This window comes from Camellia sinensis, chromosome 7 (assembly GCF_055761805.1).
Source record: "Camellia sinensis isolate YWXY chromosome 7, ASM5576180v1, whole genome shotgun sequence".
In the NCBI taxonomy this organism is placed as follows: domain Eukaryota; kingdom Viridiplantae; phylum Streptophyta; class Magnoliopsida; order Ericales; family Theaceae; genus Camellia; species Camellia sinensis.
Window position 1 is genome coordinate 147,782,017 of NC_138967.1, and position 22,275 is coordinate 147,804,291.

Consider the following 22,275-nt stretch of genomic DNA (forward strand, 5'->3'; position numbering starts at 1 on the left):
ATTTAATATAGTCTTAAGGCTCTTAATGGATCCCACCACAATTGCCTTTCTCACTTCCATAATTTCCGGTGACTTTCGTAATTGCCCTCAATCACCATAAACCAGTTGGCATTCATAGAAGCTTTAACATAGAATAGAAAATTGTTTCAGGGTAATTGATGAAGACAATCCTCCTTTAGTTATTTCTCTCATGTTTTATTTCTTTATTTATTTTTTGAATCTCTTGGTTTTCACATGAGACCTCAAAAATCATGGAATTATGATCCCATGACTTTAGTTGATTTTAGTTTCATGATTTGTCAAATAATATTACTTCAGAATTCCTTTGAAACGAATAACTCTACCAATTAAATTTTGTATGTATGATTTAAACTAGAATGAAGGAATAATGGGCTTTCATCATACTACTGTATTTCTGATCTTATTGTGGTTTTCGCTCCACACATCTAGTGCATATATTTATTTATTCCCTTCTTTTCTTTTGCCTTTTTCCAATTGCTCTCCTGCTTATAAACGCTTGAATGTTTGTGATTTCAGGGGTATCATGGTCATCATACATGGGCTTAATGAGCACAGGTAAAATTGATGACTTTTGTTTGACTTTCTCAATTTCTTTTGGATACTATTACTCACAGTGTCAGTGCTGAACTGTGAAAACTTGAGAGTGCAGCACTTGGGGTAAGACTGCTAGTATGTGAAGCTCAGTAGTGTATTTTCTTATATATTTGAATAATAACGTTACAATTTTTTGATGATGTTCATTTTCAGTGGACGATATGCTGATTTTGCAAGGCAACTAAATTCATGCAACTTTGGCGTGTATGCAATGGACTGGATAGGTAGCTATAGTATTAGTTTGTTCTTCTATCATTACGTTGAAAATGATGCTGTTGTTTGTGTGTGTGTGTGTGACCTGTTATGTCAAATTCATTCCATATCTACTACATCGCATTAAATAAGCCGATTTCGTGTAATGTATGTGATCCTTTCTGAGATTTCAAGATTTGATTTGATTTGTTGTCATTGTTCATCATCATTGGGACAGGGCCCTCTCCATTGTTTAGAATGATTACATTGTTGTGCACCAGAGAACTTTTTGGTACACCTTGGCCTTAAAAGTTAGTTTACTGGATGGGAAGAATATGTGTATGAATGTTAGGAATCAAGGCGTGTTGGTTCAGCCATGACCACCATTTTTAGTTTCAATAGCATTTACCCATTGTTTTGGTGTTTTAGTCTATTTCGTAAAAGCATTTATATGTGTGCTGTATGCTTCAACTGTGACTTGCCACCAAGTAAATTATACCTTTTGAAGATTAGTTACTCCAATATTTCATTGTCCTAATTATTTCCATGAAATATGAAATTTTGCCGATTGGAATTTGATGAGCTTATCAAATACTACAAGAATGGCTTTTGGCTGGCCCTAAAAGCTGGTAGGTTTGCATTTTGGTGATCGAGTTATTTTGTTCTTTTTGTAGGTCATGGTGGGAGTGACGGACTACATGGATATATGCCATCACTTGATCATGTTGTGGTAGACACTGTAAGTTCATTTTATCTTCATAACTTGCTCATCATGCTACTTCTACTCAACTTGATCAAAGGCAAGAATATTTTTGTCCAACCTATTTGGGGATCGATACATGAATTCTCTGCTCTATACAGGGATACACACTTATGATTTCTCACATGACAAATGCCTTTCTCACTATCTCAGCCTATACCCTTTTTCGGCTTTTACCATCCTAGCACACGCCTTTAACCGAAATACCATCACTGGCACTTCCAGCAATTATCTTGATGAAGCGTTTCAAAAGTAGTTCATCACTAAGAATTCCTTTTGTATGCATTACTGAGCTGGTTGAATTGATGGTTTATGTTATTTAATTTGATAAGCTCTCTGCTTTTTTTGTTTCAAGAGGGGGCTTTCCTGGAGAAGATCAAATTGGAAAACCCTGGGATGCCATGCTTTGCGTGTCAACTGGAGGGGCTGTTGTTTAGAAGGTAAAGCATTTCAACAAATTTGCTCTAATTGTAAGTTCAATAGATTTCCAGTTACCATTTTATATTGGTGATCTGCTCCTTTATATAGGCAGCATCGTATCCACACATTGAACAAATGCTGGAAGGGATTACACTGACATCACCAGCTTTGCGTGTCAAGCCAGCACATCTAGTAGTTGGTGTAAGCTTTTGTTTTTTTTTTTTTTCTTTTTCTCATGAACTACATATAAGCATGCTTTGACACTTAAATAATTATTTTGATATGCTAAACACACTCCAAGTTTGGACGTTAAAGTACTCTAAATATAACCTCAAAACCAAACAAGAAGGCTAGCTTACACCATTGGTGAATAGGCTTCCATTGGGTTTTCTCTAGTTTCCAGTCAGAACATCTAGTCTGTTTTTTGGGATAGAGACCCACTTCCCCATCATAAATAGGAGTTGTGACAATAGACGGAATTTAGGTAGCACGTGTAGGTTGGGAGTTAAAGCCGAAAACGCCTTAAACTGAACCGAAAAATGGCGTTAAGGGGGCAAAACTGCGAAACAGCTCCCGAACCACGTTACGGATGTCACGGCTACATTGCCTGTGACAAATAGGACCTGTGACAACAGACGAAATGTAATTAGCATGAGCAGGTTGGGAGTTAGAGCTGAAAATGCATTAAACTTAATCGAGAAATGGCGTTAACGGTGCGAAAAAGCAAAAAGGGCGTTAAGGGTGCGAAAAAACTAATTGATAAACTCACTTTGTTGCTGTATAATTGATGTTGTGTGTCATATCCTCATAAATCGTAATTTGCCTATTTTAGATGAAATAACAATATGTTAAGCTAAAAGGAATGATTGACTGATTTTTATTTATATAGTCTTGCTATATCACTTGGTATATTCGTTGTGTTATTCATCTAAATTCAACTAAGTTAGTTATCTAATTTTTTCCTTCTCCATAAGCTAAATTACTTGTTAAATAAATTGAACCATATTCTGTTTAAACAAAAATCAAGCTCTGCATTTTTTATTACTTACCTCACTGGTTTTTGTTGCAGATTGATTATGTTGGCATGGATACAGTGATGCTTTTGGGGCAGATTGATGATGTTTGCATGGGCGCAATTTACATTATATTTTTTCTTTATGGAAAACATGTACAGCTGATATGTTTTGTTATTACGTTTTTTTTTTTTTTTTTTTTGTAGTTTGAATTGTAATTGTTGGTTCGGATAGTATATGTATTTGTTAGATTATACTATGTTTATGGATTCTTATTTTCTTTCATATATACGGTTAATAGTTAAGTTGTGTATATGGTTGAAAATTGAATGCTACAGGTTGTGGAGAAATATTTTTATTGAATGGTTGAGAATTGAATGAATGAATGGATGGATGAATAATTTTGTATATGCACAGGTTATAGGTAACACTAAAAGTATTATTTCTTGTACTGTTATTTGGTGTTAGAACAGGTGTGTTGTTTTTTCTTAATGGGTTGAGCTTCGAAAATAAACTCCGCGTTAATGTTGAAAATTTACAGTAGGAGTGTCATGAAAATTTACCCCTACCAATTATCCCAGAAAATGAAATTAAAATAGAAATATAATATCATGAATCCAAGTAAACACAAAATCACAACAATGCTGCATTGCATAACAACAGTATATTGTACAAGTTCACATTAGAAAGATACAAAAACTTAATGCATCATCTATTCCAATAGAACATGGAAAATGTTAGGGTGAGGAAAACAAATGCATTTCGACAGATAAAACAAAATTTGTTAGATGCAGAAACAATCTCAAAGCCAAGTGGTTGGTCTAGTTGGGGGACTAATAAAGTTAAGACAGACGAACTACCGCCTTCAACAGCACAGAAAACATAATAGGTAGCTTAGTAAAAAACTTCCCTTAACTACGGCTTCTCAAATAGTGATCCTTTTCTTAAAGAATTTCAATCTCTATCAGGAAAGACGAAAGAGTCGCCTTTCAATTTCTGGAAGTCCAGTCAAAATGATGATTGTGGTAAGGAATGAGGGGTTGACAAAAAACTAAACTTGGGGGCTGGACAAACATTACCGAAAAACAAGTGGTTCGTCAAATTGGGGGACTAATAAAGTTCAGACAGACGAATTACCACCTTCAACAACACAGAAAACAAAACAGGTAGCTCAATCAAAAGCTTCCCTTAACTAGGGCTCCTCAAATAGTGATTCTCTTCTTAAAGAATCTCAATCTCCATCAGGAAAGACGAAAGAGTCGTCTTTCAATTCCTGGAAGTCCAGTCAAAATGATGACTCTAGTAAGGAATGGGGGGGTTGATAGAAAACTAAACTTGGGGGCTGGACAAACAAGCTCAAAGCCAAGTGGTTGGTCCAGTTGGGGGACTACTAAAGTTCATACAGACAAACTACCGCCTTCAACAATACAGAAAACAGAACAGGTAGCTCAGTCAAAAGCTTCCCTTAACTGGGGCTCCTCAAATAGTCACCTCTACGTAAAGAATTTCAATCTCCATCAGGAAAGAAGAAAAAGTCACCTTCCAATTCCTGGAAGTCCAGTCAAAATGATGACTCTAGTAAGGAATGGGGGGGTTGACAGAAAACTAAACTTGGGGGCTGGACAAACAAGCTCAAAGCCAAGTGGTTGGTCTAGTTAGGGGACAACTAAAGTTCAGACAGACGAACTACCGCCTTCAACAATACAGAAAATAGAACAGGTAGCTCAGTCAAAAGCTTCCCTTAACCGGGGCTCCTCAAATAGTCACCTCTACGTAAAGAATTTCAATCTCCATCAGGAAAGAAGAAAGAGCCACCTTCAAATTCCTGGAAGTCCAGTCAAAATGATGGCTCTAGTAAGGAATGGGGGGGTTGACAGAAAACTAAACTTGGGGGCTGGACAAACAAGCTCAAAGCCAAGTGGTTGGTCTAGTTAGGGGACAACTAAAGTTCAGACAGACGAACTACCGCCTTCAACAATACAGAAAACAGAACAGGTAGCTCAGTCAAAAGCTTCCCTTAACCGGGGCTCCTCAAATAGTCACCTCTACGTAAAGAATTTCAATCTCCAGCAGGAAAGAAGAAAGAGCCACCTTCAAATTCCTGGAAGTCCAGTCAAAATGATGGCTCTAGTAAGGAATGGGGGGGTTGACAGAAAACTAAACTTGGGGGCTGGACAAACAAGCTCAAAGCCAAGTGGTTGGTCTAGTTGGGGGACTACTAAAGTTCATAAAGACGAACTACCGCCTTCAACAACATAAAAAACAGAACAGGTAGGTCAGTCAAAAGCTTCCCTTAACTGGGGCTCCTCAAATAGTGACCTCTACGTAAAGAATTTCAATCTCCATCAGGAAAGAAGAAAGAATCACCTTCCAATTCCTGGAAGTCCAGTCAAAATGATGACTCTAGTAAGGAATGGGGGGGGGGTTGACAGAAAACTAAACTTGAGGGCTGGACAAACAAGCTCAAAGCCAAGTGGTTGGTCCAGTTGAGGGACTACTAAAGTTCATACAGACGAACTACCGCCTTTAACAACACAGAAAACAGAACAGGTAGCTCAGTCAAAAGCTTCCCTTAACTGGAACTCCTCAAATAGTGACCTCTACGTAAAGAATTTCAATCTCCATCAGGAAAAAAGAAAGAGTCACCTTCCAATTCTTGGAAGTCCAGTGAAAATGATGACTCTAGTAAGGAATGGGGGGGTTGACAGAAAACTATACTTGGGGGCTGGACAAACAAGCTCAAAGCCAAGTGGTTGGTCTAGTTGGGGGACTAATAAAGTTAAGACAGACGAACTGTCGCCTTCAACAGCATAGAAAACAGAACATGTAGCTTAGTAAAAAACTTCCCTTAACTACGGCTCCTCAAATAGTGATCCTTTTCTTAAATAATTTCAATCTCTATCAGGAAAGACGAAAGAGTCGCATTTCAATTTCTGGAAGTCCAGTCAAAATGATGACTGTGGTAAGCAATGGGGGGTTGACAAAAAACTAAACTTGGGGGCTGGACAAACAAGCTCAAAGCCAAGTGGTTGGTCCAGTTGGGGGACTACTAAAGTTCATACAGACAAACTACCGCCTTCAACAATACAGAAAACAGAACAGGTAGCTCAGTCAAAAGCTTCACTTAACTAGGGCTCCTCAAATAGTGATCCTCTTCTTAAAGAATTTCAATCTCCATCAGGAAAGACAAAAGAATCGCCTTTTAATTCCTGGAAGTCCAGTCAAAATGATGACTCTAGTAAGGAATGGGGGGGTTGACAGAAAACTAAACTTGGGGGCTGGACCAACAAGCTCAAAGCCAAGTGGTTGGTCCAGTTGGGGGACTACTAAAGTTCATACAAACGAACTACCGCCTTCAACAATACAGAAAACAGAACAGGTAGCTCAGTCAAAAGCTTCCCTTAACTGGGGCTCCTCAAATAATGACCTCTACGTAAAGAATTTCACTCTCCATCGGAAAAGAAGAAAGAGTTACCTTCCAATTCCTGGAAGTCCAGTCAAAATGATGACTCTAGTAAGGAATGAGGGGGTTGAAAGAAAACTAAACTTGGGGTTGACTTGAAGTTTATGAAATCACTACATTTATAAGTACACAAATCCATTCACTGAAGTATTTGTAGAATTACTTGAACTATTCAAAAACAATTGAAATATCTCCCTTCATTGATAAGTCGTGGATAAGCATTACAAATCCATTACAACATAAATGGTTTGGTCATTCATCCAAACAATTTCAGTCATTATCATCATCATCTGACATCTCAATATCAGATTCATACATAACATCCATGCTCTAGGCGAAGTACTGGTGTGCATCATCCATTAACCCATCTTCGGCACGCTCATTTGCGATCTTCATTAGTGAGGACCTTTGCAAACGTTGGGTCATGCGATTAACTTCGTCGCGGATACGATGCAATGCCCTTTGCAACAACTGTGGAGTGTCAGTTGGCATACGCATGGCTAACTGGCGAGGAAATTTAATATTAATTTCACGACATAACTCAATGAGAACGTTTGCTCGAGTTATGCGAAATTCTCACTCAGCTCTCATGGTATTGACGGTGGCACGTGAGTAACGCAAATTTGGATTAAGTGGGTATTGAAATTCATCTCCATCTGCAACCCAATAGCAACCCATTGCTGAATATAGATCAACCACCATATATCTCATGATGATATCGCTCGAAGTAGCTGTAAAACTTTTGTTGTGGTATGATGCGATATTTATACCATATATACACATGGTAGCTGTATGTATGAAATTATTGTAAACAACTATTCATTAGAGTTGTCACGTCAACATTTATGACTTGAACAACTGTGCATCAACTTGATAGGAGTTGTCACTTCGACTTTTATTTACTACTTAGTGCATATCTGAAAGTTTTAAGCAAAGTTTAAATCCGCTTGGAAATTTAATTTAATTTTTCCGCTTACAAATATAATTCAATTTATTTTGCCTTGACAACATATTTAATTTCATTTTTTACCTTACATATTTCATTTAATTTAATTGGAGAAATTTGACCAATTTAATTTGAAGTTAATTATGTGTTGATTTACGTCGGTGTTGTTCTTGTTTGTAACACTTTCAAGTTCTGTACATCGAAAAACTCATTCATTCTAACTCTACTACAAATTAATCTTCAATACATTCTAACTGTATAATATTTCATCTTCAACGTTTATGAATCTATTTGGGGGTGCATAGGGTGGCTTTTTAAACACAAAGAGTCTAATTGTTTTGTTATTTTGTTCTGACACCCCCTCAAAATTTTATGAATTGCATAATTCACATGGGCACAGTAGGTGTGGTACGATAATAAATTGTAGCTCGGCACAGTGATACGTTCAACATTTCTCAGTGATACTCACCAGTGACTTGAACAGATATAATAATTTGGATGCTTTGTTTTTTCCTCAGCTGCTATGTGACTTTGTGCAGCGATGCAGTGATGCGTGTGACTTTGTGCAGTGATGTATGTCACTTTATGCAGTGATGCAGTAATGCATGTGACTTTCTGAATTTGCCATGCATGTAACTTTTTTCCTCACATTACGTGATGCATGTGACTTTGTGCAGCACAACGTACATGCTTTGTCTTTTCCTCACAATTCAGAATTCATGTAAGTCACATTAATACGACCACATGGCAATAGTGTTGATAAACAATTATGTGATAGACTGAAGGCAGTGAAGTGTAATTTACCGAATATAAAAAGAAGCAGAAAATACTACTCAGTACACAAAGTCACGGGTACTCAGGATTGCATGAAATGAATAACATAAAATAATATCACGGGTATCATTTCATCCATAGTGCCCCATCATGCATTATCATCACTAGATCATCTCTAGATGTCTATAAATAGCGATACCCCCAGTATGATGTTTGTTCAAGTCATAACAATAGTAATATATCTACAATTACTATTATTATTTGTTTGTTTATTTTATGAACAATGTCTTCAAGAGGTGCAGGAAGTTCACGCCGGCAAAGAAATCTGAAAGTGTGGCTGCTACCTCCATTTACTTATGACTACAAGAGCGAAAAGTACTCGAGTCCGAAGGATTATTATGCTAGTATCCGAGCAGAATGGGCGTTCAGAGTAACGGAGCAAGAAGGATTGTTTAATGATCTACGTAACTTTGGGCACCGGTACCTCATCGTCATTCATTGACCATGGCTAGACGAAATGTGAGTGACTATGAAAAAATAGTTAGCAAAATTAAGAAGGAGAACAACAGAATGTTGATGCGAAGATGTCGACATTTCATGCTTCAGCTAGCCACCGAAATGGCAGAAGCAAGCAACAGAGATTTGACAGTGATTGCGCGAAATAATGTCTTAAACAATGAAAAATATCTCTCTAACTACGACATGTCAGATGAGGAATGAGAAATCAAACACCTTTATCTTTCATATATGTTTGTATGTTGTGTCGTATCTTCGTTACTGGAGTGTAAGACAATGTTGTTGTTCATCTAACGTACGGATGTATTTCAGATTTATACCAGTTCTAATGACGCTGATTTTATATTTTTCTTACGTTTCTTACATTTTTTACAAGTCTAGTTTCTTACATTTCTAGTACCTGTCTTTTTCCCAAAAATGTAAAAAACTAGACTTGTAACCAGTTCTAATGACGCTGATTTTATATTTTTCGGATTTATACCCAAAGAGAACAACACTTCCGAAATTACTGTGTAACACCAGTTTTCTGGACAGATTTGAATGCACCAGTTTTCTGGACAGATCTGAATGCACCATGATATTCACAAACATTGGTGGCCAAGTACTCCTACCTAACCCACGTTTCACTCACAAGATCCACCATTAATTTAAAGTTCATTTCAAAAGTTGAGATTGTAAATGTTTCCTAAAATATTACAAATTGAATATTCAAAAGTTGATTTTAAAATAATTCCAAATGACAACAAAAATTCAAATAGTCATACTTTTCAATGAAATACAAATAGTTGGTCGTAACAACGAATGATGCATAGCTAAGTGAAACACAATATTGCCTACATAAGCTTCCTTTTTTGTTACAGTGACAACTCATCTCTTATTGATATATGTGGGATTCTCAATTCAGAAACTCACATAGCAAAAGTGAATTCACTGATTTACCTTACAGTGAGCATGCCCTTATTTTGTCCGTATATGCAAATGGATTGTCAAATCGTGTGACTTGGTGGACAGGCTTTGGTTTTCTTGATTTTTTGCTCGATTTTTTTTATTACAGTGACAACTAATCTCTTATTGATATATGTGGATTCTCATTTCAAAAAGTAACATGGCAACAGTGAATTCACTAATTCACCTTACAGTGACCATGCCCTTATTTTGTCTGTATATGCAGATGGATTGTCAAGTCATGTGACTTGGTGCACAGGCTTTGGTTTTCTCGTTTTTTTGCTCGATTTTTTAATTACAGTGACAACTCATCTCTTATTGATATATGTGGGATTCTCAATTCAAAAAGTCACATGGTATCAGTGAATTCACTAATTTACCTTACAGTGAGCATGCCCTTATTTTGTCCGTATATGCAGATAGATTGTTAAGTCATGTGACTTGGTGGACAGGCTTTGGTTTTCTCATTTTTTTGCTCGATTTTTTTATTACAGTGACAACTCATCTCTTATTGATATATGTGGGATTCTCATTTTAGAAAGTCACATGGCAACAGCGAATTTACTAATTTACCTTACAATGACCATGCCCTTATTTTGTCCGTATATGCAGATGGATTGTCAAGTCGTGTGACTTGGTGGACATGCTTTGGTTTTCTCGATTTTTTGCTCGATTTTTTTATTACAGTGACAACACATCTCTTATTGATATATGTGGGATTCTTATTTCAGAAAGTCACATGGCAACTGTGAATTCACTGATTTATCTTACAGTGAGCATGTCCTTATTTTGTCGGTATATGCAGATGGATTGTCAAGTCATGTGACTTGGTGCACAGGCTTTGGTTTTCTCGATTTTTTGCTCGATTTTTTTATTACAGTGACAACTCATCTCTTATTGATATATGTGGGATTCTCAATTCAGAAAGTCACATGGCAACAGTGAATTCACTGATTTACCTTACAGTGAGCATGCCCTTATTTTGTCGGTATATGCAGATGGATTGTCAAGTCACGTGACTTGGTACACAGTATTTGCTTTTCTCTGTTTTTTCATTCTAGTGACAACTCATACCTTGTTCGTATATTTGGGATTGTCATGCAGAGGCATCTTTCTAAAGCCGTTCATAACCAACTATATATACGACTAAAGGTGAAGACACAACCTTACAACTCATTTCGCCCTACAAAATTATCATTCATTTGTTTTAAAAAATTAGCATGGCTACACGATTCATAGGAGGGAGTGGGAATCGCAGAGGTGGTAGGAACTTGCAAAGGGGTGACAGTTCACGACGAGGAGGGAAAAGGGGATGTGGCGATGCTGAAGACGATTCATGGGAGGGAGTGGGTATAGCGATCCCGGGTTTACCCTTGTTGTACAGTGATCCGGACATGTGTCCGTGGATGTTGGTAGTTGTTTATTATCTCGTTTGCATCCTTTTTACTTTGTATATTGAGTTTTGGGATGTGTTGGGCAGGTTTGTTACAGGTTGGTTGTGTTTGGGAGTCTAGTGTTGCTGGCCAGATTTTTGGACCTTCGCTCGAGCGAGGAGATTGTCGCTCGAGCGAGCGTTGAGTTGTGTCTGGTGGGTCGAGCCAGAGTGGCTTCGCTCGAGCGAGCGCTTGCGTCTGGTTCTGGACCTGAGAGTTGTGTTTCTTGGCTCGAGCGAGATTTTCTTGGCTCGAGCGGTCTGGTTTGTTCTTCGCTCGAGCGAGAGGTCTGTCGCTCGAGCGTGCTTGTGGTTGCAGACCTGAGGGTTCGAGTTGTTGGCTCGAGCGAGCATTCCTTCGCTCGAGCGCACTTGTGAGTTTTTTGGCTCGAGCGAGAGTTTCTGTGTCTGGTCGCTCGAGCGACCAAGTCTTCGCTCGAGCGAGTGTGTTTTATATCAGCGGACAGTAGCGATTTTGAACTTCACTTTTTCACTTTCTTTTTGATCCAAACCCTAAATCCGAGACTCTCTCTCTCTAAACTTACACCCTCTCTAAGATTTGATCTCCCTAGGGTGTGAATCTAACCTAGAGCCTTTGTTAAAAAGATAGAGGGCGTTGGGAGCTTTGTTTTAATCTGAAAAAGTTTGGATTTGGAGCAAGTTGATCTTCAAGTCTTCATCTACTTTTTGACTCAAACTTCAAGGTAGGGATATCCTACTCCTCTCTATGGATTTTGTCTTTAAATTTTGGTATTTTGAGATGTTGGGGTTGGTTTGGTAATTTTGTGAAAGTTTGGGGCTTTTGTGTAATTTTACAAAAATTGGGGTTTTACTCATAATAAACCTAGATGCATGTTTGGCATAGAGAAATGGAATGAATGTTAAATCATTGATGAAAATGGGACCTAAGGGTTGAAATGTTAATTATGGGAATTGACCTAATTACATTGTTTAATTAATTGGGATAATTAATTGAGAAGAATGAGGAAATGAAATGTTGATTGAATATCCATTGTGTATTTATTTTCTGTTTAGAAATAACTGCTTTGGGCTATCGGTGGAGGATAGTCGTGATTGTTGTAGACAATGCATGATGATTAGGCAAACTGAAACTAATCAATGAAACGTGTCATGGAACTTGACGGTTGATAGAATACATTAACTGTATGTATTGGGTGATTGTATATAGAACCAATGTGTTTGTATACGTTATGTGTAGAGGAGGAGATAGGGGATGTACTCCGCGGTTTAGGGAAAGATAGGAGATGTACCTCTAAACCGGATAGTGTTGGGAGAAGATAGGGGATGAACTCCGTAGATACAGCTCATATGCTTGTCTAGAGAAGTGAAGATAGAGCTTATATGCTTATCTTGGTAAAGTGTGGATACAGCTTACATGCTTATCTGTGAATGTGGGATATAGTTGTTATACATATCTGTTGAGAATGTGGATATAGCTTATATGCTTATCTGAATGTGGGATATAGTTTTTATACATATCTGTGGAAATGATGATAGAGCTAGCATGCTTATCTGTTGAAAAAGGGAAAATGAAAGGAAACTTGGACTCATAAGTCGTATGACATAAATATGTGATTTATGTGATTGTATCAGTGTTGGCCATCTATCAATTGCTAATATTTTAGTCATTGTTCATGGTTGGTTTAGTGTATTTCTACTGGGCTGTGGCTCACCCTATATGGGAATATCATTTTCAGGTGCAGGAAGCATGCCACCTCCAAGGACATAGCTGGGAGGCTAGAGGCGGACATATTTTTGTCGCTTAACTTTTGATGTATTACATGTAACTTCAAGCCAAGGGCTTAATGTGTAAACGAGTTAGTACCCTTTTGTTGTAACCAAGTGTTAACTTGGAAAGCTGTAAGCCCGTAGGGCATTTTGTTTTGATGTTAACATGTAATACATATGTATATGGAACTCTAATGAATAAAAGAATGTGGTTGGTTTGTATGTAAATGCATGTCTTATCTGATGGGTTAATGTTGTTATTTTGAGGGCGTTACAGTGGGAATACCTGTTTTAGATTATGCTTGTGGTTATCGTGATAGGTTTGGGAAGCGATATTTTTTTATGCCCAAGTATTATCCAGTTCAAGGAGGTTCATGTATGGAGCCATCTGACAATCAAACAGGATATGGTTTATCTGACGCTACTCGTCTCAAGTGGCCCACACTATTTATAGAGCGAGTGCAAATGGAAAGATTATGTCGGGAAAATCGACTGAAGGTGCCAAAAGCACGTTCTGTTGAGATCCAAAAGGAAGATCCTGATAATGTTGATCGACTATGTGAAACACTACAACGTGAGATTTCTTAAATGCGCCGTAGGTTAGCCCGCGATATGCAGCTATATATAGTTAAGAAGGATGCCCAGAAGAACAAAACAAAACCAAATGTTGCAGCTATCAAGGGTATCATGGAGGATCCTAAACTTGTCTCTGACGCTGAGCTTTCGGATTATTCAGACTCTGATCCACCCGCCGATTTAAGCGCGAATTAGGTGTTAATGTCTACACTTCGGCAATATTAGGTCATGCAATAATATGTAATGTCTGTGTTAGACTAAGTGTTTCCGTAATGAGTTTGTCAGATTGTCTACCTAGTATTGTCTGTCTAACTGTTATGTTTATGTATTGTGTGTTCAGTTCATGGTGTCCAAAATGTATTTTTGTGGGAGACTTATGTCTGTACTACCTATGTAACTGAAAACTGTTACATTTCCAACTTCAGTTATGTTGTTTTCATGCCTGTATGAGTATTTAGTAAATTAGTGACTTCGTATATTATGTATTAAGTTTTATTACAAAAATGTTGACTAAATTTATTTTAGGAGAAATACACATTCTCTTAACTTGTTCATCTTCTCAATCGTGAGAACCCAATAATGTAACCATTATTTATTGAATATAACACATAACGTTCTCATTCTTACAAAAAACTACACTACCAATTGAATAAAACTAATAACATTTACATTCATTCATTCATTCATTCATTGCACAACATCAGTCTTATGAAATAAGCGAAACACCTTCTAACCCAAAATTTAGACAAAAGACAAAAATTAAAATTTAACATGAAAGCGCCTTTAGTAAAGCCAAAAAAAAAAATTATGAATTACATTATTACCTTCTAACCCAAAACAAAGACAAAACAAAAAACAAAAAAAAAATTACATGAAAACAACTTTAGTAAAGACAAAAAATTTCTAAATTACACCTTCTAACCCCAAAACAAAGACAGAAGAAATTTTTTTTTTAATGAATTACATTATCACCAAAACAATGACAACAGAAAAAAAAAATTAAAAACAAATTTAATAAAAAAAAATAAAAAAAATTTAAATGAACAGTGACAGCGTGGTTTCAATCCACGCTTATTGTAGTGAACAGTGAAAGCGTGGTTTCAATCCACGCTTTTTGTAGTGAACATTGAAAGTGTAATTCACAATCATGTTTTATTCAGAAAACAAACTAAAACAATATGCACAGTGAAAGCGTGGTTTACAACCACGCTTTCTTCAGAAAACAACTTAAACGACATGCACAGTGAAAGCGTGGTTTCTAATAGCGCTTTCATTGTTCATCAAATTTTCGGCCCCAAACAGTGAAAGCGTGATTTGTAATAGAGCTTTAGCCTAGTTTGGGAATTAAGTTGATAAATTGGCTTAATATAGGAAAAGCCTCAGAATTACGTTTTAATTATGTTGAAAATATTTTTTAAAAAAATTAATGTAAAAACGGTTTTACTAAAAATTTTTGGTCAAAAAATATTTATGTTGAAAATATAAATTAAAAAAAATTAATGTAAAAACGGTTTTAGTAAAAATATTTTTGGTCAAAAAATGACTTTTCTAAAACCGTTTTTTATTAAAAATATTTTTGGTTAAAAAATATTTATGTTGAAAATATAAATTAAAAAAAAATTAATATAAAAATGGTTTTACCAAAACCATTTCTTAGTAAAAATATTTTTGGTCAAAAAACGACTTTTCTAAAACCGTTTTTTATTAAAAATATTTTTGGTCAAAAATTGACTTTTCTAAAACCGTTTTTTATTAAAAATATTTTTGGTCAAAAAATATTTATGTTGAAAATATAAATTAAAAAAAAAATTAATGTAAAAAAGGTTTTACCAAAATTATTTTTTAGTAAAAATATTTTTGGTCAAAAAACGACTTTCTAAAACCGTTTGTTATTAAAAATAAAATATTTATGTTGAAAATATAAATTAAAAAAAAATGTAAAGACGGTTTTACCAAAACCATTTTTTACTAAAAATATTTTTGGTCAAAAAATGACTTTTCCAAAACCGTTTTTTATTAAAAATATTTTTGGTCAAAAAATATTAATGTTGAAAATATAAATTAAAAAAAATTAATGTAAAAACGATTTTATCAAAACCGTTTTTAATTAATTTTGAATTAATAACAAACTTAATTAAAACCGATTTTTCTAAATCCGTTTTCTATATTCAAATTTTATTATTATTTTAATCACAAAACACGATTTTACAAAAACTATTTTCTAAAAAACGGCATTACTAAAACCACTTTACCCTATTATGATGGGAATTAAGATAAAAACACGCCCTAAAGTGACAAATAGCGTAGTCAGGGAAATCACCCCCTCCCACATGCTCTAAGAGCATCTTCAACCCATCCTCCATATCTTCAAATATGAAGGATTTGCTCCTCCAACCCACCCTTCAAATTCATCTCTATTTGGAAAAAGAATGAGTTCATCCTCCATATTTGGAGGGAGGATGAAAAAATGAAGGATCTTCCAAAATACTATTCATTTATAAATTTGTTATTATATTACAAATAACTTTTAATTTATAAATTTAATTTTTATAAAATTGATATCATTAAAAAGAATAAAATCATACCTTTAAAATGAGTATAATATTAAATATATTTTACAAAAATTTTAAAATTAAATATTTATTAATGAATAAAAATAACTTTTTGAATAGAATTTGAATGAAGAAAATGAAAGTTTGTGATTGGAGTTTGAATGAATAGTAACCTTCCCTATATTTATTTTTTTGAATAAAAAATATTATTTACTTTTTGAATAAAAATATTTACTTTTTGAACGAAAGTGAGAGTATTGCATTGGAGATGCTCTCTCTCATACCTCTCTGTCTGTCTCTCACTCTGTGACTCTCTTTCTGTCTCGCGCCTCTGCCCTCCTCTGGCTCTCTCTCTCTCGCTTTTGTATCCATCGTCGTCGGGTACAGGAGCATCACCGCCATCGCACACGAGCACCACCGTCAATCAACCATTGGAGCATTACCCCAGGTATGTCCTCTCTATTTTGCCCTCTCTCTGTCTTTCAGTCTCTCTTCCCCTAATTTTAGCCTCCAGGGTTTTCTTCTTCCATTTGCATACCTTCACACAAACCCAACCCCAAATCGACCCACCCATCGCCATTGACGAATGACTGTGATTTTGGTTTTTTGTTTTTTGACGGTTTGATGACATTGATTCATGATTTATGATTTATGATATAAAAAAGTTAAGAAGATAAAGAAAATAATTTGTATGCATATGTATATAAAATTTGAATTTGGGCATTGATTTCGACTGGATAGAAGAGGTTTTCCATAGGGAAATTGTTGAGATAGAGTTGAATAATAAATCAAAGTTTAAGAAGAGCAGTCGGCAAAAATTTCGACCTTAAATTTTCATTTTTAATTTTCTTGATTTCATTTTACAGTTTGAAAGTTTGAGTTGTGTATTCGTTTTCTGTTTTCATTAAACACATATATAAAGGACAGAATCAAAGGAGGGACTGAAACTTGACATTGCCTGCCCTTTTTTTTTTTTCTTTTTCTGCAACAATATGTATGATTGATCTGCAACAATGTGTATGACTGAAACTTGGTATTTGTGGTTTTCTTTTATTCGGAAATTGGAAAAGATGGCTTCATTGGGCATCCCATTGCAGACAAATCTTGTCATAACAATGTTCCAAAGAAATCCATTAGCAGGTCTGCTATTGGGTTCAGTTTGAGGCAAATAGTTTGTCAAAATCAAGTGTTGTTAGTCAAAGAGTTTTTTTCCACTCCCCCTTGTTTACTTTAGGACTTCGTTTGTGAAAGTTTCTAATAGATTATGATTAGCTAGACATGAGATTATGAGATCTGCTGCTGATATTTGGGCTGCTGTTGCGCACTCTAGAATTACCATCAACTTAAACCACTGTCCAAAGCTCCATCTGCAGTTGTCTCTGTACATTTCTTGATCAGGGACCTCTTATTAGTGTTGAATTGTATTAATTCTGTTGTTGTTGGGGAATATTGAACATGAATGAGACTCAACCCACTGACAGCCTGCTTTTACTCTTTATCTGATGTAGAGAACTAGTTCTTATTATGCTGATGAAATTTTGGATCATTTTGCATATCTCTGTTGCTTGGAACAAGAGTTGTGATTTGTTGATAGTGAAGAGATTTGAGGGTTATTTCTAGTCTCTACTTTTTGTTATTTTGTGTAGCACAAAATTTGCCTCAATGGACTCTATGTTGTAGGTAATGAATTTGGAGCAATATTGTAGAATTGAGTTCCTCCAACCTCTGTTATTTTATGCATTCAGAAATATGTTATATGTGACAGCTAAAGATGATCTCTTAAGTTTATGTCCATATTTTCACAATGATTTGCTGGGGGATCCTGTTTTTCATTGTCATCTGCATGGACTGGACACAATTGAGTTGTCATGGATTCATCTTATCTGAAGGTTTGACATTTTGGTAAGCATTGATATAATAAGATTGCCCAAGTTCTAAGCCTATGTAGTCATTAATTTTTAATAGCCTGAGATTCTATTAACTTGAATTCTTAGAGTTGAACTCAAACCTACTGCTATTACCATTTGCAGGATGCATTGAGTGTTTTTATTTTTTATTTTTTAGAAAGGATAAAATTGCATTAATAACCGCAGAAAACAGAGATGCCTCAGCTGGCACATGTGAATAACCTCACTCAACAACGTTACCATAAACTAGACGTAATAAATCTGCTTTAATTATGACAATTCAAACTATTCTTCTGCATTAAGGTGAGATAATGTGAAAAATGGTTAATTTTAGAAACACATGTAACATCTTGTCAATTTTAGAAGGTTGTACGTTTGAAAAACACATAACAAAAAATACCTCAAGGTAAAAAACACATAACAAAAAATACCTCAAGCTAAGAACGATGATGCACATTCGATGTTTTTTAGAGTAACTGGCCAAACTTTTACATTTCGCTAAACTTTCGTATTACTGGCCAAACTTTTACATTTCCCCAATTGGCTTCTACAACAAAAGTTTTAGGAGGAATTGTCTTCTTAGAGAGGTATGTTTTAGAAGAGTATATAAAAGGCGGCTTGAAATTTCTAATTAGGTTGAGAAAGTTTATCTTTACTCAAAACTATTTATGCAATGAAGAGAGAAGAAGAGCAGTTGGACAAAAAATTCACAAGTGCTTTTTTTGTTTTTTTGTTTTTCCTTCCAAAAGGCTTGCTAGATTGTGAAAAGATTACAGTTTAGTATTGAAAATAAACCCAATGATCTCTCTCTTTTACTAATTTTTAGATTCTGTTAAGATATCATGAAGTTGGGTAAAAATAAGGAAATGGAATGAAAAGCTAAGGGAAATAGAGTCAAATTGTAGCTTATATTTTCTTCACATTTTCTTTTCTCTTTTCAAATTCATGATGCAAAACAACATTAATTTTTTTTAGTTATGCTCATTTTCTGGTTGTTCTTTAACTTTGATTGCATTTGTTTGCATGAACTTTATAGCTTAGCCAGAGAGTAATAAGAATTTTCAATATGCACCATAGAAATTTATGATAACTTCTCTTTAATTATTTCATATCAACAAATGTTAGTTTATTGTTCTTGTTTTGTGATTCCCTGAATCTGCCTTATTTGTTAGTTCTGTCCTATTTAGCTATGTAGTGTTAACAATGCCATTGTGTTTTTCATTCTTATTTAACTTTGAAAACTGTAATGCTCAATGAAATTTATACAGGGAATCCTGCAGTCTTTTCAAAGATTCTTGGAAAGCTCTTTCCATTATCACACTGAAGAGGGGTTCTTAGACTTTGCAGGTTAAAGTGAAGGATTACAAATTTAGACATAGTTAGGAAATGTCTACTTTTGACCATCAATTGTCATGCACTCGTTCTTTTTTTAAAAAAAAAAAAAAAATTTATTTATTATTATGAATACCAATGTGATATGTTGTTTCATGTTTATCTGTTTGATTGTTGTAGTTGCTGTGTTGTTTAATTGTGTCCTTCTAACAACCACTGCTGCAAGCTTATAAATTACTCTTATGTAATTATGTGTTCATTATATCAACACACTGTATGTAATTGTCTTTTAGAATTAAGCATGCTCTGTTTATTGATCCATCTTGTTTTAAATGATTTGTTTGATATGATTTCTTAAGTTTCTTTGTTGTTTTCCTTCTTTGGCAATGGCTCCATTTCAATTCAGTTAAGTTCTATATCTCCGATTAGTTCTATATCTGCCGCTGTCATGTCTTTGAGGTAACCTCTCACTAACCTCTCATATCAGAGACGGAAAAAAGTGAAAACAAAGAAAACAGAAACACAATCAAACAGCTTTCAATAAACAGAAAACCGCGTAGTTTTACATTACCTAGTTTGAAATTGAATGGGAAAAAATAATAAAAATGTTGAATATGTGGTGGTGGTGGTGGTGGTTATACAGTTACTCTACAATAGCTTGGACAGCTTCACGCCACAAGGGAGTGAAAAAGGATGTACAATATGGTTACAAAGCCACAACCCCAGCAGGAACAGTGTTCAACTTCTTCACAGCCTTAGGTGATGTAGATTTTGCCTATGCTGGCCACAATGTGGTGTTGGAGATCCAAGCAACCATCCCTTCCACCCCTGAAAAGCCCTCCAAGGGACCCGTGTGGAAAGGAGTGCTCTTAGCCTATTTCGTTGTTGTTTTGTGCTATTTCCTAGTTGCTCTCATTGGGTATCGGATGTTTGAAAACCAAGTCAAAGACAACATCCTCATCTCACTTGAGAAACCGGCACGGCTCATTGCTATGGCTAACATGTTTGTTGTTGTCCATGTCATCGGAAGCTATCAGGTTCAAACATTGGCCTATGTGTTAAGAGATCAATAAGCTTATTGAGTTTAGTAATTAGTTCGTTATATATACAATGTGTTTTGCATTTTTGTGTTTGTAGCTATATGCAATGCTAGTAGGGGTGTAATTTTGGCCCAGCTCATGTCGGGCCTTGCAGGTTTCTGTCAAAAATCGGGCCAGGCTGCGGGCTAGAAAATTAGGCCCAAGCCCAAGGGTATTCGGGTTTTGGTCGAGCTGATGGGCCTGGGCTCGGACTTGGACCGGCCTAAACAAATTTTTTTATTTTTTTATTTTTTTATTTTTTCTACCAAAATTTTATTATTTTTCACTAAAAATAACACCGGGCCTCGGGCCGGGCCCACCCCGGGCCGCGGGAAGGCTTCGGGCCCGCCTACGGGCCACGGGCCATTTTTACACTTCTAAATGCCAGTGTTCGACATGATAGAAACAGTGTTGGTCAAGAAGCTAAAATTCAAGCCCAGCACAATGCTTCGCTTTATTTCACCCAATATATACGTGGGTTAGTAAATTATCAATGGCTTTCAATACAATGAGGTTCTGGATTTTGATGGTGGTAGAGAATTGTTTTGATATTGTATATATTTGATACATCATATTTCTTCTTCTGTCGATTAGATCTGTCAAAGAAGTTGATCTCTGAGATTGGATCAATTCAATGAACTTCCAGGTTTGAATTACACTTGGAATTCTGTTGATGATTGTATCACCTATTGGAGGGCTAAGGAATATCATACTCCAAGCCAGAGACTATGATTTCTTCTCTTGATAGCCCAAGAACTAATCAGAGATATGGAACTCATTATGTTATCTCCTCTTTCAGTGCACCATGTTAACCCATTAAAGGTATTTTAATTCAGTTTTCTTTTTATAATTATTATAATTTGAAAAGTCAATTTTATTGAACAAGTGCTAATGGTTATTTATTTATTTATTTTATAGATTGCTTTTGTGTGGGCTATTGTGGATATTTATTTTTGTGTAACGGAGAGCATTTGTTATGTATATGGAAGACATTTATTTTTCTACAACTCTCTGTTTTGGAAATCCAGTGTTTTTATATGTAATATTTAATTTAGATGGATTATACTTGGTTGGTGTGGATTTATATGATATTTGGAATATGATGTTACAAGTTAAAGTTTTTGGATAGTTGATAATGAAATAGGTATTATTGATAATGGATTTAGGTGATAATTGATAGATGTATTATTCTGTATATGTACAGGTTATAGGTTGCATTGATAATGGAGTGTATATAATTTAGAAATTAATAAAAAATATTCAATTTATGCATTTTTTTTTAAAAAAATTAATAAATAGAGCTTTTGGTGACTACACATTTAGTAGCCAAAAAATAAGAAGGGAATTTGTTGGCGACTAAATAGTTAGTAGCCAAAAAAGTGAGTTTTTGGTGATTAAAAAATTAATAGTCGAAAAGGGGCATCATGATTTTAGCGACTAAAAGCGACTAAAAAATTGGTAGGTAAAAAGGAGTCACGTTTTTAGCGACTACTTATTTTAGTCGCTAAAACAAAAAAACACATTTATTGACAACTTTGGGTGACTAAATTTTTACTCGCCAATTGTTGACTTTCGGAGACTAAAAAAAATTAATCGCTAATACCTTTCCTTTTGGCGACTAATTGTTTAATTGCCAATTTAGGACTTTCGGCAACTAAATATTGTTTAGTCACCAATACTTTCCCTGACAGTCTTCTCACAACCAAGCCGGCGACCAAATTATTAAGTAGGAAAAACTTTTTGGTGACTAAAATTTGACTTTTGCCGACTAGAAATTTTATCGCCAAAGGTGCAATTTCTTATGATAAATATATTTATCATTTATTTTTTTAGAGACAAATGTGACAAAAATAGAAAAATTATGATTATAAGATTAACTTAATTTTTTTTCATTAATAATATATCTTGAAATCCTTACAAAATAAATGATTCGAAATATTAAAACGAAACCTATTATGGCTCACTGGCCCATCAAATTCTCTTAAATTTAAAATTGAACTCGAG

At 35.2% G+C, this 22,275-nt stretch overlaps 2 protein-coding genes and 1 long non-coding RNA gene across 3 annotated transcripts; all 3 read left to right on the forward strand.

The window, feature by feature from the left end:
* The first annotated feature begins 250 nt into the window (after positions 1-250).
* LOC114314496 (uncharacterized) lies at positions 251-3,285 on the forward strand. Its single transcript, XM_082879534.1, is given in 7 exon segments — positions 251-576; positions 769-839; positions 1,482-1,546; positions 1,925-1,976; positions 1,979-2,007; positions 2,096-2,188; positions 3,057-3,285. Coding segments are annotated over 7 exon segments (648 nt in total). The 5' UTR covers positions 251-388; the 3' UTR covers positions 3,207-3,285.
* Positions 3,286-3,727: 442 nt separating this feature from the next.
* LOC114314533 (lysine histidine transporter 1-like) lies at positions 3,728-21,399 on the forward strand. Its single transcript, XM_082881221.1, has 6 exons — positions 3,728-3,815; positions 3,969-4,025; positions 16,203-16,401; positions 19,836-20,229; positions 20,918-21,093; positions 21,190-21,399. The coding sequence occupies exons 1-5, from the start codon at positions 3,728-3,730 to the stop codon at positions 20,921-20,923; spliced, it is 744 nt and encodes a 247-aa protein (XP_082737347.1). The 3' UTR covers positions 20,924-21,093; positions 21,190-21,399.
* LOC145795374 (uncharacterized) lies at positions 17,251-19,511 on the forward strand. Its single transcript, XR_014336177.1, has 2 exons — positions 17,251-17,855; positions 19,129-19,511. It is a non-coding gene; the product is annotated as an uncharacterized LOC145795374 (long non-coding RNA).
* Positions 21,400-22,275: the final 876 nt, after the last annotated feature.

Coding starts and splice junctions, on each gene's coding strand:
- LOC114314533 (XM_082881221.1), top strand. CDS start 3,728: ATGGAAAATGTTAGGGTGAGGAAAACAAATGCATTTCGACAGATAAAA. Junction 3,816..3,968: donor AACAATCTCAAAGCCAAGTG/GTTGGTCTAGTT, acceptor AATCTCTATCAG/GAAAGACGAAAGAGTCGCCT. Junction 4,026..16,202: donor CAGTCAAAATGATGATTGTG/GTAAGGAATGAG, acceptor TTTGAACGAAAG/TGAGAGTATTGCATTGGAGA.